Source organism: Bos mutus, chromosome 18 (genome assembly GCF_027580195.1).
Source record: "Bos mutus isolate GX-2022 chromosome 18, NWIPB_WYAK_1.1, whole genome shotgun sequence".
Taxonomy (NCBI): domain Eukaryota; kingdom Metazoa; phylum Chordata; class Mammalia; order Artiodactyla; family Bovidae; genus Bos; species Bos mutus.
Window position 1 is genome coordinate 26,064,913 of NC_091634.1, and position 26,690 is coordinate 26,091,602.

Below are 26,690 nucleotides of genomic sequence, written 5' to 3' on the forward strand. Positions count from 1 at the left end.
TGCTTGGTCCCTTAAATTTACACAACTGAAATCACAATCTTCCATCTCAGGTTTTCAGGAATCAACCAGGATTTGTCAAATACCTGCCAAATACTCAGCATCAGGAACAGTGAATTATTAGGACTGAAGATGAAACATTAGACTCAAACACTAGCAACAAGAATGGGACTTTTCTATTAGTAATCCTCAATTCATATGATAGTGAAATAACTACACCCTAGAATGATGTCTCATGGTACTGTTAGAAGGCTATCAGTGTGTTTTAAAAGGTAATTGTAAAAATGGCTTATTTACCTTGTTCTATTGTCACTAGAACTTCGATCTCAATGCTTAATTTCCCCCAACAGTTTAGCTATTTCCAAGAAAAACAACCATTTGAAGACTGACATTATAGATAACAAATACTATTACCTTGAACTGGTTTCTCTTTATCAGATGGTTTCAGTAAAAACCTGTCTACCTCGTTGCCATATCATATCTGTTAACACAGCAAAAGTCTTGGTTTGTGCCTCTCGTGATTATCAAATGAGCAACACACATCAAGGGAAGAGCAACAGCAGCAAGAATCCTGAAGAACCATAGAACTCTCTTCAGTTACACTAACCCCACTATTAGCACAGATACCGGCGGCTTTTATGCTCTCCAGTTCTTTTCTTCCAGAACACCTGAGAACTACAGAACCAAAATTTCGACTAAAAAAAGAAATTAAAACAAACAAACAAAATAACTGTAGTCAGGGCAAGAAATGGAAAACAGTATCTTTATTGTGTGTCGTTCTAAACAAACACTCACTGTGTGCACATTCCAGCAGACAAAGATCTTTGTTCAAAATATGCTGATAAAATAGGTAAACAAACTCCATTTATTGAATACACAAAAGGAATGTTAATATTACTTGCTCAGAGTGGAGGGTAAAATCAAAAGAAAGAAAGTGAAATCATCGTGCTTTGCCTGAACAGCAAAGGGAGAATCAGGTGCAGGTGCCAACTGGGCCCTCAAGTTCATGAGTGAGAAGCTAGGTGTGGAGTAGGTCATCTGAAAAATACCTCTCTGCTTCTTGGAACCTCCCCTCTGAGATCACCCCCAACAAATTACAAACCCAGCTCTCTCAGAGCACAGCCGCCAGATGGGACTAAACTCATCACTTTCATGATATTTGGCAAAAGAACAAGATGGTTGAAAGAAAGAAAGAAAAAACAACAACCGTCTCTGTTGACACAAGACACATGTGAATCCATTTCTCCTGGGGAAGGAAGTAACCAGTATTACTGTTCTGTGTTTCTAAAATGGAATTTAATCAGACGGGTATCACTTGAGATTTTAAACTTGAGATACTCTGTAAGTAATGATATATCTGGCCTGAAAAGCATTTTTCTTTGCTCCACATGGGAACTGAGTGAGTGTAAACACAACAATGTTCTTATTTCACAACATGTGCATTCATGACAATTGCTGAAAGAACTTTACAGGGTCAAATTATAGGTTCCAATGGATTTTTGTTGCAGCTTAAGTGGTCACATGAGAACTAAACACAGTGTAAACTTTGTCCCCACCACTTTCCTGTCTTTACAAAAAGTAAGTCATTTGGAAACCAAAACCAACTCCTGAGAGAGAGAGGCAGGAAATCTTGGGACCCGGCACTAACATCCTTATTTGGGGGCACTAATTTCCCCTCATCTCCTCTCCTGTGATCTCCAGCCATTATGCTGACAGTATGGTGGGCGCCGGCGGTTAAGTCTTCCTTGGGAATAAACAACCGAACACTCCAGACACCCCAGGAGGCTCGGGACAACAGGGACTGGCTCCACTGGCTCTGCAGAGGGGTTTTTTACAACCCATCAACGTAGAGGCTGTTTCAAGAATTCCCATCTATGTCTTCAAACAAAAGTCCTTTTTGATAGATTTGGCTAATATACTGTATTACTTTATTGTTTAGATAAAAACCTCTGCAAGCTCTCACACAAGCTCTACCTTTCACCTGGCTGTTTATGTAGGCAGCAGAATAATAAGTGGACCCAAAAGTGGTTTTTATAACATAAAGTGACATCACATTAGCAGATCAAAAGAGAGCCCTGGGTATTGGATGGATTTCATGGCTGGCTGAGACAAAGTCTGAAAATCTTTTCCTCTGGCTCTGAATGAAAACAAGTCCAGATGTAAACAGGAAATGACAATCAATATGAAACAGAAAAACATACCTTTTGCAGTGATCTTCACCTTAAAAAATATCAAAAAACACAAATTTTACTGAAGAATATTGTTCTTTAATATTTCTTCTAAGCCAGATGTTTTCCATTCAATTTTGAGGACTGCCAACACATTTTTAATTGATCCAAGTTATCTTCTGGCTTAGTTTTAGCTTGAATGTTCCTTTTTCCAGCTCCTCAATACTCCTTTGTTCTTCATTTCTACCCCAGTGTGGGCCCATGTCATCAGGTGACTTAAATGATTACAGCAATTAAATATCAATTCTTATTCAAGGCAACCCTTCGTTGCCTTCAAATTGAGGAGTAATCAAGTCACACCACCCCTGTTACATAATCATCAAAGATTTTTCTTTCAGTAAATTGTCTTAAATTGGCATCTTATAATGCATACAAAATATTTTCTAAAGACGATAAAAATTTTAAAGTTAAGCCCACATCCCTGACATATAAAAGCTGGCCAGAAATCCCCTAAAATTACTCCATAATGTCATAACCAAGTGCACAATTACCAGGTTAATGTTATTTTTATGAATCCTGAATTTGCTCAACTGCTAAATCACAGGATACGAGACCTGGGCTGAACTTTTTCTTAAGCAGTTTGCATGGGCAGACCCTGGTTTGCTGTGTAGCTTCCTGTCCTGTCAAGTCTCTGGCAAGCAGGAAGAGGGGAGCAGACGCTGAGCAGTGACCATGGTCCTTCCTGAACCACGAGGTTCCCTGCTGTACGTGACAACGGCTCAGAGCAGACTGGTCACCCTCAAAGGACAGGGAGGAAGAATCACCACAGTCGTCAGCAGAAAACTACCAGTGGACGGTCTCCTCAGGTGCTTCCAGAGAGGAAGAGAGCAGCCAAATACGCCAGAGAAACGCCTGAACTGAGAAGAAACAGTAATATAATTCTGAATAATAACCTACTCCTCACGGAAACAGTTATCCAAGGGAAAAAAAAAAGTAACTACCACTTTTTTTCCCCCCCTCTCAATGGAAAAACAACAAAACCACAAATTGGAGCCATGGAGGTAAAATACAGATGAAGTGGAAAACACTCTTGTCCCACTCTCCTGCTTCCAAATGCTGCTTTACCATGGGAGTTACTTTACTGGGGCAAACAGAAGATCAAATACTGTATCTTTTATCAATTTGGAGTCTCTTACTTTTAAAAAATGGGGGATAAAACATTGCCAATTAATTAAAAAAAAACAGCAAAATCCTTCATAAAACTGTAAAGCTCTAAAGATACACTTACTTGCATTTTACCCATAAAAGATGGTAACTTAAAAAGAAGAAAAAAGATGGTTAGGAACTGGTGCCAAATCAAAATAAAGGATGAAAGTTTTAGTGCTTCTTCTGAACTCTTGCCCTTAAAGTAGTATTTTTCAATATTTTTCAAAAGAAAGATTACTGTGAATCCACTCTGTCACCCTAATTCATCTCTCCCTCTCCCTGTTTCTCTCCACTCCCAATGAACAAAAGGGAAGCAGCGTTCTGCCCAGCACCATCTGATGCCTTAGAGGGTGGCAAGGGCTCCTTGCTACACTTGGGCAGTTTTAACAAATACAAACAAGGAACAGGATAATTCTGCAGTTGCATTTTAAGTCACAGATGTGCAACCTGATGCCATGAATTAAAACCTCTTATGATAAATAATAAAATTAAGTCATAATTTAAAAAATAGGAACATTTACTTAAGAGAAAAAGGGAAAAATAAAAGCTTCAAAACCAGAACGTGACAAGCTGTTAAATATGTCTAGTGTGCGTTTGAAGCACTGGAAAGCAGGCCATTTTACCAAAGGGAATGCCACAATGACATGTGGACTGTAATCACAGAAGACAGTCCTGAAACATAAAGGCGCTCCTGGAAAAGAGTAAAGAGAGGAAACAAAGGCAAGGATACGGAAAAACGAGCAGGTGCTTTGAGAGTAAGGCTCTGAGAGATGACTTGGACACGGCCGTGGAGCTGAGGTGGACGTCTGGCCAACTGTCTGGGTTCCAAGGGGTAAGAATACAAATGGCAGGACTCGAGAAGAGGGCACCGCTGCAGGCTCCAAATAAGTCTCTAGTTCTTGCTCCCAAGTGGAAATGCTTTCCAGACTTCAACAAGGTCTCCTCAGGAGGACTTGCTCTCCGCCATGTAGTAACGATACAGAAAACCTAAGAGAATAGCACCCACGATGGGGAAGATCCAATACGACCAGTAGCTAGATGTTCAAGGGGGAAAAAAGCAATAAAATTGTGAACATTTCATACCAAATGTTCCCTATCATTCAACATTCACATTTTAATACTGAAGTATTTAAATACTTTAATATTTAATATTCTCCAAATCAAAAAATTTTGATTTGGAGAAATTAAAAAAAAAACAAGATTTTAATTAAAGTGAAAGTTCAACAATAATTTTAAAAGGACTAAAAATGGAACATATAGCATGATACCAAAAAAAGATAATACATACACACACACACTATGTTTTCACAAAGACATAAATGGTTATTTCTGGGTTATGGGATTACAGATAGTTTAAATTTTTCTTCAAGCCTTTTCACATATTCTACAATTAACATCCTTAAACAGGAAAAGGCCACCATTTTATGTATATAATTATCAGTGTAGAACCAATGATACCTAATACAATTGCTGATATTATATCTGCCCCAAATATATTTTTAAAATTTAATCCTCACAACAATCCTATGAAATGAGTACTATTATTATTCTCATTTTACACATAGAAAACACAAGGTCTGCACCCAAAATCACAAAGGGAAGTTGGTCAAGCAGCTTGATTCCTATCCTCCTTTGGACACTAATAAGGACAGACACACACACAGAACATACTGACAGTGCTAATGAAGTCAGGCAAATGGTAGCCGGCTTAAGAAGTCCTACAAAGAAATTTTCCTCAGTTTAAGGACAGTCATTATTCTCTTCAAAATAAAGAGAATTCCCTGGTGGCCCAGTGGTTAAGACGACACTTTCACTGCGGTGGCCCTGAGTTCAATCACTGGTTGGGGAACTAAGATCTTGCAAGTTACATGGTACAGTCAAAAAAAGAAAAAAAAAAAAAAATCCTTCTTCGCTATTAGAACTTAATTAACGCTGCTAGTTTTAATCCAAATGACCTGGCTGCCCCTCCACTTAAGACATATGCAGTCTTAGTATTAAAAGGCTTTGAAGTCCACAAAAACCAGCTGCCGTTCAATAATAAAAATTATTCTTTTTGCCTGAACATGCCAAGTACTTGTACATTAAAGTATGGCAGAAAGCTATTCTCCACAAGTTTAGAATGTCAGCCAGGTAGCTTTGCTTAAAGACACAAGCAAGTTGGTCAGTATGTACAACAGCTATATGGCACAGGGAAACATAAAAGTAATCTCCCCAAAAGAGTAATGATTTCAGGTACCTTTCAGGGCAGCCCAAGAGGCAAAAGAGATCAAAAGCAGGACCCTTGACAAAACCCAGAAGATAAAGCCTTCCGTGCAAAAGACTATGAGTGGTTGACCATCAGTCCTCAGATAATCCTCTGTAACTTTATGACCACTGAGAACAGAAGCAGAGGAAATGCATCTATACTGCAGCAAAGGAGATACAGGTTCAACAACAACCTCTTGCCCACAAGACAGAACTCTATTCATTCAGATTTATCCAGGTTATTGCCAGTAGCTGTGACTGTTATATTTTTGTTGGTTTGTAGTATTCCACTGTGTGAATATCCCAGAATGAATTCATTCATTTTACTAATGAATGGTTATCTAGGTCGTTTCCAATATTTTAATATCTTGAATAATGTTGCTATGAGCATTCCTGTAATGTGTTCACTGGTATATATGTATACACATTTTTCTTGAGTGTGTGTGTGTGTGTATATATATATATCTCCCTAGAAATGGAATTGCTGGATCAAAAGTTACTATATTATTAAATTTACTTGATATCAACTGTTTTCCACAGTGATTGTACCCATTTACATTTCCTCAAGACCCTAAAGGGCCTAAGAATATTGGTAATTCACTTCCTAAACAACTCTTCTTATTTTTAGAATTTTTAATTTTGGCCAATAGGTATGAAATATACCCTATGATTTTAATTTACATCTCTCTGATGACAAATGAAATCAAATTTTTTTTAATATGCTCATATTTGTGCTTCCTCTTCTGTAAGGTGCTTAAATCTTTTTCTCATATTCTATAAAGTTATTTTTTAATTGATTTGTAAAAATTCTTTATGTATTCTACATAATAATTCTTAACCAATTTTAAGTGTTGTAAAAGTCTACAGCAAGTTTATGGCCTATATTTTCAAATTCTTTATGGGACTTTGGGCTGAGTATAAATCAGCTGAATTTACTAACAGTTTCCTTTAATTTCCACTTTCTAAAAATATTCTGACCATCATATCAAACAAAAACGACATGGTACTTTTATAGGGGCGGGGTGGGGGAAGACACATTTTCTCTTTCTATGAAATGCCTTAAGTGTGATCTCAGAAAGATGAAACAGCTCTATATAATCTCTGTAAATTTTTATAAGCCAAGGATTCTACAATTATCTCAAGCAGAGACACTATTTAAGGGATGCCAAATGCATACTTTTCAGGGCTACCACTACTGTATTAGCAACATTACTGCAAGGGACATTACTAGGTAAACCTTTGAGAAAACTCAAACTCCTGAATATGACTGCAATACACAATTTTTTTCTTTTGTAAAATGTAATAATAGCACCCACATTATAGGTGTGTTGTGAGGATTAAAAGAGAATAAGTTTTTAGTGGAAACTGCATAGCTGGGCTGAGCTGCAGAGACTGTGGGTCTGACTTAGGAGTAATACTTGTCCGTGCACTCTTGCCTCTTACTACGTATAACTCTGATTTATGTCACAATGAGATTTAAAAACTACTCAAGGCAAGAACTTTTTTGAGATTATTCAAGATGACTGAAACTGGAAAAATTAATTTTGCTAAAGCTAAGAGATTACTGATTTGCAGTAATTCTGACCAAAAATAAAGAATGAGCTGTCGAACTACACTCTTAAGTTATGTTACATATGTATATTTATGGAAGGCACCTCTTTGCCACGTAGTATGTTGGAGCATAAAAAAGTCTATTAAGGGAATACCAACCTTTTGCACGTATTGCTTTTCGGAGGTTCCTGAAGAAGACGCATATTTAAAAACAAACAAAACAAAAAAAGATTAACACAGAGTATATAAAACTTCTCAAAAATATTCATGTAAACTATGAAACTAAAATAACAACTTCATCTTTCATGTAATTTGATGTTCGCAAGTATCCATATGTAATGGGAAGATGGGCAATTCTTTTTCTGATAATATACTGGCATTCTCTAGTAAAGAATCACTATGAAAGCACACAGAAATGACCTAAATTCTTTTTATTTATTGGAAAAAAAAATGCCATTGATACAAACTATATTACAATAAACTAATGAACTAATTTGCAGTCACAATGATATGCCTAGTTTAGCTGGGCTTGCCACTGGCAGTAGTTAAAATCACATTTCCCGAAAACATATTTAAAAAATAAAAACTCCTCTGTCGTAACATAGAGATCAACTGGGAAATGCTCAAAAGCATGCATATGACTGCTCTGTGACTTAGAGAAGCAAACTGGTTTACTCTCCGAAATCATAATAATTAAGATTAGAGATCTTAGGGCTTATTTCACACCGAAAACAGGAAAAATGGGGTTAGGGTTAAGAAAATACCAAAATAAATTAAAAAAAAAAAGTGGCAGCAACTAATCAAGAGGTACTGATACATCAGTGACAACACAGATGAACCCTGAAATTGTTACTTGACAAAACCAGACAAAAAGACCATGTATTACATAAGTCCATTTACATGAAATGTTCAGAACAGGCAACCAAAAGGCAAGAAAGTAGATCAGTGGTTTCCTAGGGCAGGGAGAAGAGGATCTGGAGGGACACGGAAAATGACTGCTGAAGGTTATGGGGTTTCTTTTTAGAGTGGTGAAAATGCTCAAAAATTGATTTGTGATTATGGTTGAACAACTCTAAATATACTAAAAACCCTTGACCTATACATCTTAAATAGGTGAATTGGATGAAATGTGAATTACATCTTAATAAAGCTGATACCAAAATTTTAAATTCAATTTATATAAACATCAAATGAACTTATGGATTTCATTAATTAGTTGTAGAGTACAAAAAAGCATGCTAACTTACCGCCAGAGGACAGTAACTCATTAGCATAGGTTACTGCTGCCCGAAAGATCATCTCTGCCAATAGTCAGCAGTATGCCAGGGTATGAACACATAATTACAGTTCTCCGTAATCTCCAAGAATTCCAACAACCCTACATACATATTGGCCTAGATACTTTAGAGCAGACCATGAGGTGAGTTTTAGCTTCCTATATCCAGAAGACTGTAATTCAAATAAGACCATGCCTCAAACCTGAAAGAAATTCACCTACAGCCAAGAAAAACCTCTAAAAAGTTTTAGATAAATCTTATTACTTTACTATTACATTTCTTTGCGATCCCGATAATAACAATCTGGGACATTTCTCCTTGAGTAGAATGAGTCAGGCTAGTTAAAACATGTTACTGTCAATCTTTGAGAAATACAGCAAATGTTTTGCATAGTTGAAAGGTGGGAGTGGTACTGACGGTTGTGTCTGCATCTCATTTATTACACTGCCTTTCAAAATATTCCACTACAGTAACCAAAAAGTGATTGAATTCTATGAATAAAATGTCCATGGTCTTTTATGCTTTCATTATCCACAAATATACCAATGATTTATAAAACAATGTAGAATTAGCATTTTTTTAAAAAAGAAGGTAATCTGAAAGGCTTACATGAGAGCATAATGAATAATATATGTATCACTTAGCTTAACCTATAAAAACATTAAAAGCCATTAGTCCATATAAAGGAATTCTCTAGAAGTTTTTAGCTTCTTTTACAACCACAAGCACTGGGTGTGTGCTAACTCGAGTGAACCTCAGACAATGCAGTAAGCAACCCAGAGAAGAAAGAGGGCGGGGAAGAGAGGAGACATACCGAGACTGTAATATACTGAAATGGTAATAGTTCCTAACAAGCAATTTTTAAAAATTTAAATATATATGGTTTCCATCCTTCCTTCCCACTGCTCATTCCTCCTTCTAACCAAGTACCTCAACCCGTTTTAAGATCAAGCTTTCCCTGAAGGCAAAAAGAACTACCACCCTAACACTGGAGGAAAGAGAAGAGAAAGCAGCATATCCTCTTTAGAATACTGACAGCCAAATAAATGCCAAAGGACAGTTACTCTGCTTTTAATCAACTATAAATGAAAGAGTTGTTTAAGGCCCACTGCTCATGGTAGCCAAGTGCCTCAGCCAACTTCAGAAAGAAGCCAAAAAAGTTATTTTTAATTTAACAAAATTAAAAAGAAAAAAGTTCTATTAACACAGAATCTTTCTTCGAGTCTACCTTTCTGTTCTCACCGTGCACAGTTCTCATTTCCACTCCAGAGCTCTGTGCTGAGTCTAACAGATGCTTAGGTGAAATTCCTACAGTTTATGATTGACTTTAATTTACCCCTGTGGGTGTTCAGGCATATCTTGGCTGCTTATGTTCTTGCCCACATGTTAATTTACATGCAAGATTGGTCAGGAGAAGGCACTGGTCTCCATCTTTGGCACAGACAGTAATAACTACAATACCCTATGATTTTAGTTACAAAAGAGCAGTTCAAGTCCAGAGTTTTTCTACGAAAAGCTTTCTCAAGTCATTAACATCCATGTTTTCTTTCTCCTCCAACAAGTCTGGAATATACTCCCCAACAACCACATCGTTCTAAGTCTACTCTAACTTTAATTCAAAATTAACAGAAATTAACTGTTTAAACAAGGTGGTTCCTCAAGTTCAAGATTCACTAAGGCTTTAATTCCCTCATAAAATAAATATGTAAATAAATACATGCACATACATATAAATACTAAACAAAGGAAATAGTTCATAATTTTTGAGTAACCTTTTAATTAATGCTGATTATAACTGAAATTACACCTGGTATCTTCGGGCTCCATGCTAAATCAGTTTCCTCACTTGTGAACTGAAAAGCTCAGATCAGATGAACCTGAATTCTAAAGTCATATTCAATTAACTCAACACATTTCTCTGAGCCAAGGGCATTGTAGCAAAACTTACAAGAGCAGACTTCTAAAGATTAGAGAAATGTTAATACCATGCTCCCACATCCAGGAAGACTGAAGGAGCACAACCACAAAGAGATGCTTCGATCTCACAGATGCTCTTCTGATATGCTTTCATGTGGTTAAAGGAATGATAAAGAAATCTCAAAACTGGCAAACATATGGGAACAGATTTAGGGATCAGTGGGGGGTGATTTCAATATGAATCCTGTTTAGAGAAAAAAACATAGGAGAACACATTCTTAAGGAATGGTGTATTTTGTCACCAGAATATACATAGGAAGCAATGAGTCAAAATTATGGTTATGAGGCATTCAAATATATAGACAGGGCATTATACATATACTTCAAGCCTAAATAGCTTATATTTAGACTTTCAGAGATTTAAATAAAAGGGAAACATAAGGTATATAAGAAGCTTATGTGTTAATTCCTAAATTGAATATTTGCCATTCCTAGAGGATTCCAAGTATTTAAAATGGGAAGAAGTGGATTTTAAGCCACAGGACACCTTCAACAACTTTAATGAGTATTTGGGCAGCCTGGTAGTTTTTGTAGCTTTTTATTTAGAATAGTTTGGTTTGTATGTGGCCAGAAACATGAAAAACAACTTGGGAACTTTGGGGTTCAAACTATTGCAAAGGGTTCTCCCCTCAGAACACAAAAGACTATGTAACATTAGCTATCACTATATGAATTCTAACGTTAGGTTCATTGTACAATCTAGGAAGTCTGAGTTTTGAAAGTACATGATGTCAATATATTCATGGGCATGGGGTATGGATCTTGAGGACAGCCTTCTCAGGAAGCTCCAATGTACTAAGATTTCTTTCTAGATGAGAATACAGTTGTGACAACTACTGTCTTGTGAAGCACAAATGCCTGGTCAGCCCAGTCATACAAAAAATAGTTCCCTGTACACAAGGGCAAATGCAAACATGAAAAACACCCGCTGAGGCAAATTTCTACGTGACTTTCTCAAGAACCCACTGTGACAAGATATAGAAGATAACACGGAAGGAAAAAATTAAAACACTCAGAGACTATTCTACTTATCACCACACTGGAGGGCTGATTTGAAAAAGATGTTACCCTTGTCCTTCTGACATCCTGCTTTGCAAAACTACCTGTCATTCCTAAATAAAGCATTACAAGGAGAGACACTAACCCTTGAGATTTCTCAAGAAGGGTGTTTTGTCTTTCAAGAGTGACCTTGCCACCATAGTCTGCTTTATTTCAAAAGATTATGTTACAAAATACAAATGTTAGGTAAACAAACAGTCAACAATGAAACAACCACACAAAATTCTTTGATAAATAGCAAGCACTACTCATCCAAAGGCATATCCATTTCAAATATTAATAAATTGGGTTGTACGTATGATAGGAATATTTAACAATTCTTAAAAGGAAATTTTTAGTATGATGCAACCAACTACATCACAAAACTATAAAGTACATGTTCTTTTTAGTTTCCCTCTCATAAAAGAGAAGGTAAACGGAACATTATGTATGTTCCTGCATGTAACTATAATACAAAACTCTGTATAACAAAAGTCTGTAATACCTGGGAAAGAAAAATGTACTTGCCTTTAAATGTAATTTACAAATTACTTCTAATATAGACAGAACTGACTAGATTTCAAGTTAAATTTCTTAAGTTGAAAAATGAAGTTTAAGAAACATGCTAAGCTTTTATAGAGACAACCTTACTTGCTTAAAAAGATGTTTATAAATTGATAGGGAACAGTCACTAAGGTAAAATGCTTTAGGAGAAAGAAGCAAGGCTCAGAACAGCATGTGCGAGATTTTTAAAGGATGGGGTAGTTGGTCTGTTGGTCAATCCATCTGCCTTCCACCCATCCATTTACATTTATGTATGCACAGAATCCCTTCAGAAGAGTAAACGAGAAAATGGCAGCTGGCTACCTCAGGAGAAGGGAACCCGGGAGACACAGCTGGCGATGGGAATCATTTTTATAGTATACTTTTTCGTACTATTTGAATTTTTAACCATGTACACCACAAACTTCCCATTCAAAAAATGGAAAAACGGTCAAGTTATTAGGTCTATTCACTGCAATGAGACTTGACTAGTGAAGCAGTTGGGAACTGTAACCTAGAAAATACCTTCTGAATAAATGAATGAAACAGTACCACATTTTTTGGTCAGGTTGCATATGTATGTTACCTCATCTCCTGAACTAAAGGTAGACTCTGACTGATCAAGGTTCTAGCCAAGAATTAAATGCATAATCAAGAGACATCACTGACCACAAATGTATCTTGGTTACTTGCAGCACAGTAGGCAGGCAAATGGGCACAGAAAACAGCTTCTAAGGTGAGTTTCCATAACTCAAAAGCAGACCAGAGAAATTTTAACTCAAATGTGAACAGAAGACTGGTAGCATGGGGACTAATTCAACTGAGGAGAGATTTAAGAGAGAAAAATGTTTTTAATTCTAGTTATTTTCAACTGAAGCAGGTAAGAAAAACATCCGCAGTCTCTAAGCTTTTAAGCTTTGGTATTATAACAAACACTTCAGGGTCTTGAACCTCAGGCATTACAAGGAAACAATGGTGACCATCAGTGTCAAAGCAAAAGTAGTATGAAGAGCAGTTTCTAAAAAACTGGGAAAGTTCCTGATTTGCAGTTGGGAATAGCATGTTTCAGGTGCTTTAAAAAAAGTTGTTTGTTTGTTTTTTTTGCAGGGGTGCGGAGGTAGTTTCAGACGGGGAAGAGGTATGGAGTTGTGGAGGGAAGAGAGAAGCAGAGAAATAAAGGAAGAAGGGAAATGAAAACTCTGTCCATAAGGCAGAAGAAACCTCTAAATGAGGCATTGTAAAAAAAAAAAAAATCAATTATTTACAGAGGTTCTGAAACCTTAACTGAAAGCACAGTAATGAAATGAACTTGACATTTACTTCTTCATGGTAAATGTAAAAAAAATTAAAAGAGATAGCTGGAGCCTAGATGCAGAAGGGCTTATTTAAAACCTATGTAAGAAATAAATCTGAAGGCTCAAGAATTTCTTTCTGGAACTAAAATCAGGCTGGACTATATAAGCTCTATGACAACCTATGTAGGTGGTCTTGAAATTTTTCCCAAAGGTTTCCCTTGGCTGGTCTGCCTGAAGTACAGCAGTGTGACTGGAAACACTCAATAATCAGACTCTCTATTTAAAGGAGACTGTAGACTTTGAGTACAGCAGACATGAGGAAAACAGAGTCTTGAAAACACTGCCCTTAATCACTGCTTAATTTAAGCTGGGCTAGGGCCAAACTACATTTGGAGACTTCTAAATTCTTACCAAATTTCAAAAAATCTCACCAGTTAAAAGCGTTTTTCTTTATTTCTTATAAAAAGTTCAAGGCTCAACAGTTTTACCTGAGACATCTCTAGTTACTTCTTTGGGCTACAGAAGGCAGACAGCGCTTTCCACAGACAAGAATTAAAAGCTCCCTAAAAGTTTTCACATGAAAAGATGGGCATGTCATTCAGCCAAATGTCTGGCGCTTGGCTACCTGGGTTACTTTAAATGCAAACTCCCACCTCCAGACAGCATGAATCAGTAGTAGTAATGGAAGCCCAGGGAATACGCACTTTGGAAAACATGCCAAGAGATTCCAATACAGGCGGTACAAGGAACAGAACTGGAACAACACTGCTCTCCATTCCTAAGGATGGTCCTAACTCCATACTATACCACCAAGGAAGAAAAATGGCAACAAGAAGCAATTTGTAAGACTTCTGGACACTGGAACTTCTCCCCTCACAGATTTTGTTTTAATATAGAAAGTGCTCTCAGGGTGCTATGAACAAGTGGGTTATGGTTCCTGAATTAAGGTACATCTCCTGTACAAACAGGCATATCCCTCAAATCGGATGTTGACCTCTGAGAGCAATGGTTTCTGGACATGTTCAATATACCAAACAAGTCATTGCTTAGTTCAAATTTTACCTTAATTACACAAATGAAGATTCAAGAATGGATAGTACACGTGTTAGGAGGGGAGGACAAACTACCAGAGCTCACAAAGCCTTTAAGGAACCACTTCACATCCCCTTCATAAACAATTCAACAGTTCAGAGTAGCAGAGTGCAACGAGATGGAAGAGTTAATTTACACAAACACTCTGGATGGTGGGGGCACAGGTGGCAGAATCTGTCAAGCAACCTCTAGAGTTGAAAGAATCCGTGTCTTGGCCAACTTTACTGTCACACAGGTTCAGTAATTTCAGCTCAATGCGGAAAGGGAAGCTAGAAGGAGGAAAAGGGGAAGGAGCATCGCCTCCAAGAAGTTCTGGTGACAACTAAGTGCTGCGTCTTTAAATTAAGAGAGTAGAAGAGTTGAGGAAGACAGAAAAAAAATGAGGGAATAAGGGAAGTGAGGCATCCCGCTTGTGGGAAACAAAAAGGCATTCAAATTTTCTTCCTGGTACATTATGCAGTACACATTAAAGTTTTCAAATATTTAATCTTCTACTTTTGTGGTAGAAGAATTCACCGAGTGAATGGGAAGGGTGTGTAGACCTATTTGAGCCCAGACAACAGGGTAATGGGGACAGAAAGGCCTGTTCCAGTCAGTTACTCAATTATTCCAGTCTACAACTTGTTCTAAGACTTGCAAGAATAAATCAACTTTTCAATTCTTTTTCCAACACAGAAGCAATTCTTATCACCTATACTATTGAATGTAAGAACACGAGTCATAGCTTTAGAGTTTCAATTTTTTAAAAAAATGAACAGGGGCCTGAACAAAATGTTCCTATTGTTCAAGTCTCCACTACTTTTTTCTGAGATGGTACTGGATGCAAATTCCTGAAAAATGAGATTTTTGCTTGGAGGGAAAAGTAAACATTGCTCGTTAAAATACTTCAAAAAAAAAAAAACAGTAATTCCATTTGAGTAAATAGAAATATAAACACTTGAAACACACAAGAGAAATAGAAGACTTCTTACCTTGCTACCACCTCCAGGTTTAAGGTCATTCTGTTTAAAGAGGAAAACAAATAATATTTTAAGACACATCCAAACAAACTCTCATTACGTACTTATTTCTAACTTTGGGACATGAGACTACCTTCTGGTAGCAATTCCCTAGGAGGTGCCAGGATCTATAGAAAGGCCCTGCCCACTACCCCCGACCTCATCCCTGCATCCCTGACTCTGAGCACATCACGGTCCCTTGTTAGAATGGCATGGTCCATAGTTACCACTTTTAGCAAAGAATTTGTAAGAACAATCAAACCACTATTTTAGATCATGATATTAACCTCATTACAAAGAAATTAATCAACTAAAAACCCACTTCCAAAATCAGTTCCTTTTCAGAGATACTCTATGTGCTGATTTACAAACAAGAAGCTCCAGCTTAGCACAGTAAGGCCGGATGATTTTGGAGAAAATTTAGCCTCATGGCTGGGCTGAATGAATCTCCACTTTAGTCATTCATTCCCTCATCACGACCTGTGGCTGCTAGATAGCTTCCTCTCTCTACAAGCACTCCTAGCTCGGCTGGTTCTTACCGGGTGCACGTCACCAATGTAGTACTGCTTGAGCATTTCTCTGGCGTCTGAGGAGTGGCCTACATCTTCAAAGCTTTCAGTTGCATCTCCTCCAGCTTGTTCCATCAGAACCTCTTCTCCACCAGGATGCTACAAGAAAAAGATATTTATTAAAGTAAGGGCTCTCTAAAAAGCTAACTGATATAAGCTCCTCCCCTGATGCCCTCCTCTTTTCCCTTTTCTCCTTTAAATGGCAGCAATGGGATGAACCAGCACTGTATACCCTGTGACAGGAGCAGTGGGGAGAACACTACGTAATTACTGTGTCTTCTGGCCAAAAATGCATACTGTGAGTTTATGAGGAAACCTAGGAAAATCGCAAACTGAGAGACATTCTACAAAATGATCTGCCCGTGATCTCCAAAAATATCAAAGTCAAGAAAGCCAAGGAAAGACGACTTTTCTATTCCTGGTCTGGGATGATTCCACATGCTGCGGGGCAACAAGCCCACGCGCCACAACTGATGAGCCCGCAATTACCGAGAAGCACAAGCTCTAGGCCCATAGGTTTCAGTAGATTAGTTATTGCCTAATGGTTATGAAGTTTGTTTGGGGAAATGAAAAAGCTTTAGAAATAGATAGCAGTGTTGGTTGTACAGACTGTGAGTGCAATTAATGGCACCTAATGGTACAGTTAAAAATGGTTACAATGGCAAATTTTATGTGTACTTTACCACACACACATACAAAGCTTGGTTTACATACCTATAATTAATGTAACCCAAAAATTTACTTTTGTCTGAATCATAGCAAAATAAAACAAGTAAGACCAAAAGAGTCTGGAGGTTAGTGAACTAGATTGGTTACCAGTGCTATTCAAATCTATCACACAATCATAAATTTCTCCCTGTTTTTATTAAGTAGACCTAACATAAGGTGGTACACATTTCCCATTTTTTTCTGCTTTACTTTTAAATCTCATATGAATCTGCAAAAAAGATTCTTCTGAATTTGACAGCCTTTATGTTTTAAGACTAATGGATCTTGTCTTAGCTTTTATTGTATAAGCAATTAAATAACATTACAAATATTTCAAATAAACTATATGGCAGTCAAGATCATAAAACTTTCAATTGATGAAACAATGCCTGTGATGGATTCATTTCTATTTCAGTCCAGCAATAATCAATTGAAATACTTCATAGATACAAAGGAAACTTTGTGATGTTCTTCTGTGAAGGGTTTTAGTAAATTCACGAAATATATGGCAGGGAGCAAGGGAAATCTTTCAGCTTTTCATTAAGTTCATGTACTAAGTATTATTGAAAGGAGGACAGAAAATTTATATTTTAATACAGAAAAGAAAGAGGACAAATTGCTAACATAAAATAATACTTCTAGATTGCTAATTCTATGGAATGGATAAGGAACAGACGGACATAAAAGAGAATGTGAAGAATGACAGTTACAGAATAAAAATCTTGTTGGGAAAAAAATTACACAAATTCTCTGTGAATGGAAAAAATCTCTGTGAATGGAATAGTGATGTAATAAAAATGTAACAATAGGATATGCTAAAGACCACCTGACTTGGAAAATGAAATCTAGAAACATTAAGATTACGGAAGCTGCAAAATTAGGCCAGGTTAGCCAAACAGATTAGCAGAATACTAATCATCAAAATAAGATATGGAGGTTAAAGTTTTGGAGAGGATAAAAACTACTTCATAAAAAATAGTCTGACAACTCAAAGAAAGATAAGAGACCTGGGTGGTGAACAGCAGGAAATGGTGCAGGTCCATAGGTATTTGCGTTTGGATTAGAAAGAACCTAGTAAGGCAGGGGTGTCACCTAGGAGAGGTTAACTTGATGGCTGCCAGAAAGGGTGTAACTCTGGCAGTTCCAACTGCTCAGGGTCTAAATATCAGGTCTGCAGATCCAAACGTAACTCATCCCCACCAGATGATACACCCGTATTCCCCACCATGTTAGGTCCTACTGCTACAGATTCTCACAGTTCCTTAGGCATCTTCATGGTGTTTATCACAACTGCAATTGTTTATTTAATATCTTCTTCCTGCACTAGACCATAAGCTCCCTAAGAACAGGAACCATGGCTGTCTTACTCATGGCCATATTCCTGAATATCACAGAACCTGAACACAGTGAGATCTAGGGGGCGCTCGCGGTGCCCTCCTCCACTCCCACCTGCCCCCTCTCTGCCTCGCTGGCATGTATGCCGCACAAATACACACGCCAAAGTCAAAGTGTCCATCAGGGCAGCTCACCTGGGCAGTGCTGGAGGTTAAATTTTGCCTCATGTTATTTCTAGCTTTCCCTAGGACTAGCCACATGGGCCTGTTTGAGAAAAGAGAGCATACTTTCTATAGATTTGTTAATTCCACAAGCTATATAACGACTGAATTGCACTTTCATTTGACCAGCCTTGGAGAAAGACAGTAAGAATTGTGCGTAGTCAAACTCTGAAGCTTTCAGGGGATGGCACCAAGCAGAGCCCACATTCTGTCTTTCCTAAAGCAAGACTACTCTACCACGCACAACAATTGCTTGTGCACAGATCTCATCTTCCTGGCAAGTCCAAAGCATCTGATTCACCTTTACATCTTCAGGGCATGTGCTAGTTACCATGCACTCAAAACCTTACTGAGCTTTTTATATCAGGTACCATGATAAATCTTTGTATGAATTACCTAAACTAACTGTCTCAACAACTCTGTGGAGTAGATACTATAATCTCCCTTGAACAGATGGAAAAAGGTCTTTACAGAGCACATTTTCCTAAAGTTATAGTTAAGTAGGAAACTGAACAAGACTTTTTAACCCCACAGCCCACATCCAGTCATTAGAATGTTTTATATACCAAATGTGTGTATATATATATATGTGTGTGCATGTATATATATACATCTCACCAAATTCTCTTCAAAAGACACCTAAGAAAACGAGAAGGCAAAATACAGACTGTGAGAAAATATTCACAATACATACTTGCATCCAGAATATATAAAGACTGCCTTCAAGTCAGTAATAAGAAAACAATACAATTAAAAATGAGCAAGACTGAACACACCCTTTATAAGACACACACAAGGCCAATCAGCCCTTGAAGATGCTCAAAATCATTAGTCATCAGGAAAAACAAGTTAAAACCATTGTTATGTACAGACACACATCTATCAGAACGGCTACAACTAAAAGCACTGAGAACACATCATGCGTCAGTGAAGATGGAGAGAAACTGGAAGACTGACACATTGCTGATGCGACTGTAAAATGAGGGGGCCACTCTGGCAGAAAAAGTCTGTCAACTGCTTCAGATGTAAAACAAAAACAATAGAAAACAAAAAATATGAGCTTTAGGAATTCCCTGGCATCCAATGGTTAGGACTCAGCTTTTACTGTCAAGGGATCCCTGGTTGGGGAAATAAGACCCCACAAGCCATGTGGTACAGTCAGAAAGGAAAAAAAACAGAACAGCAATCTCACTTGTAGGTATTTCCCCAAAAGGAATGAAAATGTATCTACACACAGATTTGTACATGAAAAGTTCACAACAGCATTATTCATAATAGCCAAAAAAAAAAAAAAAGAGGAAACAACCCAGCATCAGTCAACAGGTGAACAGCTAAATTTTAGTACAGTTACAATGAAATAATAAGCACTAAACAGGAACATGCTGCTGACACATAGAAAAAATATAGATGAATCTCACAGATACATTAAAAGATGTCAGGACAAAAAACAAAGTGTGAGAAATCAATCACTGGCTGCACAAGAACACAGATGGTAGAAATGTTCTAAACAGTGATGGTGACGCGGACTATACAGGTGAGACTTCTGTCAAAGCTCATGGAACTCCACATATAAAATCTCTACGTTCTGTTGTATGGACGTTAGATCTCAATAGAGTTGACTTAGATGGGGGAAAAATCTACACAGCAAAATATTACTAACAACCCAAATGCTTAGAAATAGGAGACTGCTTGAATACGTCAGAATCAGTTCAACGATTTCTATGAATAATAAGAAAGTGTTCCAGATGTGGATGTGGAAAGACTCTTGAGATATATAGTTATGTGAAAAAGGCATGTTATCAGTTACCTTATGGGGGAGGGGGCGAGAATGAGAGGAACTACATTCACTTTTGCTTACAGGCACAAAATAAAACTCTGGAAATATTCACAAACAGTAGTAGTTAACTTTAGGAGGAAGTGGAGGTGGGCAGATGGGAAGAAGGCTTTGCACAGGATACCTATATGACCTACTCAAAAAATTAAAAAATTACCTGGGTTCCAGAAAAAAGGTGCTAGTTCTAACTTCCCTCTAACACATTCCCACCCTTCCAAATTACATCTAAGATATCGAAGAAGGTGGCTGTAAAACAGACCTAATTCTATATTCTATAGCCATGAAAAAAACAAAAAACAGAGGCAAATCCTAATGTCATGGGCACAGGCTATCTGGTCAGACTGCTTGTATCAGTGAGCATTATGACTTTTTTAAAGTTATTTCTCTGCTCCTCAGTTTTCTCATCTCTAAAATGGGCTATTAAGTGGATTAAAAAAGAAATTATATGCAAGCTGTTAGAATAATAAGCACCTAACACATACTATTACTATTCTGAATCAATTAATAGACACTATAACTTGATTACAGAGAAGGCAATGGCACCCCACTCCAGTACGCTTGCCTGGAAAATCCCATGGACAGAGGAGCCTGATAGGCTGCGGTTCATGGGGTCGCTAAGAGTCCGACAAGACTGAGCAACTTCACTTTCACTTTTCATTTTCATGCACTGGAGAAGAAAATGGCAACCCACTCCAGTGTTCTTGCCTGGAGAATCCCAGGGACGGGGAAGCCTGGTGGGCTGCCGTCTCTGGGGTTGCACAGAGTCGGACACGACTGAAGCGACAGCAGCATAACTTGATTAAGGAATACTATGATTCTATTTCTGTTTATCAGTCAGTTCAGTCTCTCAGTCATGTCCGACTCTGCAACCCCATGGACTGCAGCACTCCATGGAAGATGGAGAATTCAAATTCTTGGGGTTTAAAGAGTTCCTTTCTTCCCTTCTGTATTGTTTTTCCCTTCAATCTAGTCTCAAAACCTCAGCAAAAATAATATATTTGAAATAAATTCCTTCAATGTCACCCCCATGTTAAAACACATCAGTGGTTTTCCATTTACCTATGGTATGGTTCACAAATCCATACCACCTACCCAGCCTTGCCTGTCCTGGCTCCTGCCAAGCTCTTCGGCCATTCTTGACCTTCACTGGATACACTAAAGCCACAGCTGCTTTCAGTCCCACCAACACGCCAAACTCTTGCTTGACTCTGCAAATGCCGTAGGAATGCTCTTTTCTTTCATCTTCCCAAAGCTAGTTCCCTCTCATCAACGAAAAGTCATCTTCACAGAAGCTTTCCCAGATCACTCTTATTAAAGTAGATTTCCCCACCACGGCCATTTTACTTTCTCAACTTCTTGCCTGTTTCCTTCCCAGGAAGGAAACATTTGGCTGTTTTTGCTGTGTCTCCCTTAGAAGGGTAGCTTCAAGAGGGCAGATCTATGTCTATTTTTATACTACCAGGACCTAGTACCACAGCACTTGAGAAGAGTCAGCACTAAACAAATGTTTGCTGAATGAATAAAATGCTATCCCATCTGTGAAGCAGATCCTAAAGCAGTATACCCACTCATCCCAACAGTCACTAAAAAAGTACATAGAAAGCTTTAAAACAGCATAATGGGTTATTTTAGGTTACTGTTGTCAGAAATGGTTAATTATACATAGGACAATGGTTTCCCAAATTTTCCCACTTATGATACAGTAATAAGAATATAAACTGAAACGAAGTTCACAAAATCATATTTACCTTTGCTAAGATGTACTTCGATATTTCAGTCAATGGCATAAGATATTGTAACCATTTCTACATAATTTTTTTCAAAACCACTAAGTAACAGAAATACAATGTGTACGATTGCAATGTTTTGGTTTTTCATTTGTGATTTCAATAAATTAAATCAATACCACTGACTGAAAACTATGAAATTAATCTATTAGAAGATAATTCAATTATATTACCAATCCTAAATTATCACATTCAAAGTCCAGAGTAACACTCTAACCATATTCATTAATCAAAAAAGAAAGCAATCTATAAATGCTATATACTCAAATGAGGACCCTCTTTCTGAGGAGGAGCCCCAAAGCGAATTCAGATTGGAAAGAAAAGGATGAAAATTGATGTTTCTTCCTGATCTGATCTAACAGCAACCCAGTTCCTCCAGACCTCAAGGCAAAAACCTCAGTCACCCTTGACTCTCAAATTTAAGGCATCATTAAAAAAAAAAAAGGCATCATTAAATTTATTGGCTCTACCGTCACAGTACATCCAAAATCTGACACTTCTCACTACCACTACCACCACCCTAGCCTAAGCCACTATCTCTAGCCCAAGTTACCGTCACAGCCTCCTAACTAGATTCCAGTGTTCCTTCAGTCTCTTCTCAACAGTGCAGCCAGTGATGCTTGAATAATAAACCATTAAGTCACATATTACTGGTCCTCTGCTCCACTATGCTTGGGAGAAGGCAATGGCACCCCACTCCAGTACTCTTGCCTGGAAAACCCCACGGCTGCAGTCCATGGGGTCGATAAGTTGGACAAGACTGAGCAACTTCACTTTCACTTTTCACTTTCACGCACTGGAGAAGAAAATGGCAACCCACTCCAGTGTTCTTGCCTGGAGAATCCCAGGGATGGGGGAGCCTGGTGGGCTGCAGTCCATGGGGGTCGCACAGAGTTGACACGACTGAAGTGACTTAGCAGCAGCAGCAGCAGCTCCACTATGCTTACCCATCTCAGAACAAAAGTCAAAATCCTTTCTAAAACCAGCAAAACTGTACTTGACCTGCTCCTCACCTTGATCATGCTGACCTCATCTACTACTCTCCAACCACCATAACCTCCCTCACTGTTCCTCAAACACACTGGACATACTCGCACTTCAAGGCCTTTAAATTTGCTTTGAACAAGCTCTTCCTGCTGATATCCACAAGGCCAGCTCCCTTAACTTCTCTCTGACCTTTACTTTAGTCATCATCTTAATAAAGCCATTTCTGGCCACCACACCTAAAATTTCAACCCCTCATCTTCATGCTGTCACTCCATACATGTCCATAGTCCTCTTCTCTGCTTCATTTTTCTCCTTAGCACTTGACTTGGAATGAAGAAGAACACAGGGACAGAGACTCTGGAACAGGGTAAGTGAGAATGGCGAACTGCAGGTAAAGATCTGCAAGTCAAGCTTGAGAGGCCATGCTGGCACACCTATGGTATCTCTGGCTTCATCAGCACGTGGTGAACCACGCTAGTAACTGTTCAAGATTAAACTAATGTCCACCACATACACTGAGTGTTCCTTCCAAGTTCATTATCTATTCTGAATTAATCAAGAAGAAACTGGAGGGGAATGAAACCACAAAAAACCCCATACTGGCTACCCATTTTGAACTATGCTTTACTGTGCTATAAGCCACACTGGAAACTTACGAGGCATACACCAAAGTACAGCTAAGACTAGAATTCCAAAGCACTGCTATGTAGACAAGAGAAACCAAGGAATATATCTAAGACACACCCTGCCACTAATCAGTTGCCTGACCAAAATCTTTCTGAACCTGTTTCTTATATTCTTGCTAAAATAAGGATCAATACTATCCAGTGAAAGTGAAAGTGAAGTCGCTCAGTCGTGTCGCACTCTTTGCGACCCCATGGACTGCAGCCCACCAGGCTCCTCTGTCCATGGGATTCTCCAGGCAAGAATACTGGGGTGGGTTGCCATTTCCTTTTCCAGTACTATCCAACTCACTCTCAATTAGTTACTTCGAGGCTGAAATAACAGGAAAGCACTTTTAAAAGCATTTAACTGCCATAAGCCCCACAAATACAAGAAGTTACTAAATGCTAAGATGTTAACTTCTTGGCCACTAGAAAGATTTATTAAAATCAATGTTATTTTGGGGGAACTAGGTTTAAAAATTTTTTTAGAGATTTATGAATCAGGATGAAGAGCTTTATGCCCTAGGCCCCAAATTAATAGAAAGAAAATTTTTTTTACTAGTATATTTGTTTCATAAAGAGAACTAAGAGAAATAAAACTTTTTCTCAGTGTTAGTAGGTTTGCTGCTGAGTCACTTCAGTCGTGTCCGACTCTGTGCGACCCCACAGACGGCAGCCCACCAGGCTCCCCCATCCCTGGGATTCTCCAGGCAAGAGTACTGGAGTGGGGTGCCATTTCCTTCTCCAATGCATGAAAGTGAAAAGTGAAAGTGAAGTTGCTCAGTCGTGTCCGACTCTGAGAGACCCCATGGACTGCAGCCCACCAGGCTCCTCCATCCATGGGACTTTCCAGGCAAGAGTACTGGAGTGGGGTGCCATTGCCTTCTCTGGTTAATAGGTTTATATTATACAAATATGCCCAAGAAATTAACCATTAGATTATTAATCTACTGCTCAAAATAAAAACATACACATCAAAAATAAACCACCAAACACATTTACACTTAAAATATCCCAAACCCTCAGGGATTGGGATTGAGAGGAATGACTGCAAAAAAGCACAAGGGAAATTTTTACTGTAATGAATATGTTCTTTCTCAACTGGAGTTGTGATTACATGGATGAATATATTTGTCAAAACTCATCAAACTGTACATTTTAAACATGCACGATTTATTGTATGTAAATTACACCTCAGTAGAGTTAAAAGTGTATTTCTTAAAAAAAAAAAAAAAAAATCAGTTGCAGCAGTCTCAAGGAGAACTTGTAAAACCTAATACACATGCTTGATTTACCAAAGAGGTAACAGTCTGAGTCAGAAGCCAAAAATAAAAAACCCCAAATCAGCTCATAACCTCTGGCCTCAAAGTCTGCTCAAAACAGGAAAAAGAAACGCAGCATAATGGTAAGAAAGGAGAAGGCATCTCAGCTCCTTCTCAAGAAAATTAAAACCAAACAGTGGTATTACTTCAGAAGGCACAGTGAAAAAAAATGAGTAGAGATTTTGCGCTTTCAGACCTAGGTTCGAATGACTCTAGGCTGTTAGGTGAGAAACTCTGAGGCTCGGTTTCCCTTTCCGTAAAATGGTGATACCGGTGACTCAAAAGTTTAGCCAAGCTAACAGTAAGTGCTCAATATGTGGCAGAAGCATAGTATTGAAGGTACCAGCACTTAACGGCGGAAGAAATCCACGCAGACCTAAGGTCCCCCCTCAAACCCACCAAACTCCGTCTCGAAGGGTCTCGGTCCCTTTTCGCACGTCTTTTCGTCCTCAGCTAGGCCTCACTTCCCTCCCACACACCCTACCAGCGTTTCGGGGCCCGTACCCCCTCAGCGCAGTCCACCTGCCGGGCCCCACCTCGTCAAGAAAGCGGCTGACATCGTAGACTCGCCCGTGGATCACCAGCCATATGTCCTTCGGGGAATTGCGCTTCGCCACCTCCTCCAGTCGGTAATAGGTGACGGAAGTCTCGACTCCTTGCTCTTTTCCATCGCCGCCGCTTGCTACCACAGTGGCCATTGGGCCTGAGATAACCTCTTTTCCACCGCTATTCCGGTTTCCACTACCAACTTCCTGGAAGTCGACCTCCCGCTCTGTCCTCACCAGCTTCCGTAACCGGGGCCAACCTGTCAACAGCCAATCACGCCTACTAATAGTTTCTGGTTCGTTTTCTTTTCACCAATGAAACGAGGAATTCTATTTCAAATCCCACACACTCCTCACCAGACCCTAGGGGCGTCGGCCTGGTTCGAGGTAAAACTAACCAATCTGGATCACCCATCCCCTCCAATCTCACCAATAAGATACCGTGATTTTGGAAAGGCGCCTAAGAGACACGTCTGTCTAAGAGGTTTCTTCTTCAGTCGGTTTATGTGTTGTGCTTAGTCGCTCAGTCGTGTCCGACTCTTTGCGATCCCATGGGCCATAGCCCGCCGGGCTCATCTGTCCATGGGGATTCTCCAGGCAAGAATAGTGGAGTGGGTTGCCATGCCGCCTCCTCCAGGGGATCTTACCAACCCAGGGATGGAACCCAGGTCTCCAGCATTGCGGGCGGATTCTTTACCGTCTGAGCCACCAGGGAAGCAGCTTACAGACCTGCAGAATTCTGGAAGACGAGGCAAAGTCACCTTTTTCCCATTTTCCTTCACCTTGTAAAGGATCCGTCTTGAGTCAAGAGTAACTTGTTCTGCCCCTACCACCACCCCAACTCCTGAACAGCTTCTGTTCCAGCCCCAGATGTACATTTTTACTTTGCACTCTCCGGGCTGTGACCTGTCTCTTTAAGGCTCAGTTTCCTCTTCACCAGTAAAACGGGCATGATAATCCCTACTTTATAGAGAAATTTGGCCGATTGAGAGAGAGAGAGCGTGTACCTGCAGAGCGCTTGGTGCCTAGTATTCAGTGTATAAATGACAGGCGGTGAACCGGCACTTGAGACAGTGTTTGAGGGTACGATATGGAGAATCCCAAGTTTGTGCCATTACTGAGAATCTGATTTTCTTGTATGTCAGTTATCTCTAAATAAGGCTCAGGGCGGGGTGGGGGGAGAGATCTGTTTTTAAGTGAATTATTAAGTAACCAGGACAACTACACTGTTTCTACGTGTCCTAAAATAAAATTTCGCCTCAACTGTGGCTGGTTAGAGGTCCCAGCATTTTGGAATTATAAGTATAGTTAATATGCAATATTGTGAGCTA

At 38.8% G+C, this 26,690-nt stretch overlaps 1 protein-coding gene across 1 annotated transcript; it reads right to left on the bottom strand.

Moving 5' to 3' along the window:
* Nucleotides 1–743: 743 nt before the first annotated feature.
* On the bottom strand, nucleotides 744–25,592 carry CYB5B (cytochrome b5 type B). Its single transcript, XM_005896504.3, has 5 exons — nucleotides 25,351–25,592; nucleotides 15,926–16,054; nucleotides 15,360–15,389; nucleotides 7,326–7,354; nucleotides 744–4,405 (listed from the first exon to the last, which is right to left on the bottom strand). The coding sequence occupies exons 1-5, from the start codon at nucleotides 25,510–25,512 to the stop codon at nucleotides 4,315–4,317; spliced, it is 441 nt and encodes a 146-aa protein (XP_005896566.1). The 5' UTR covers nucleotides 25,513–25,592; the 3' UTR covers nucleotides 744–4,314.
* Between the last annotated feature and the right edge of the window lie 1,098 nt (nucleotides 25,593–26,690).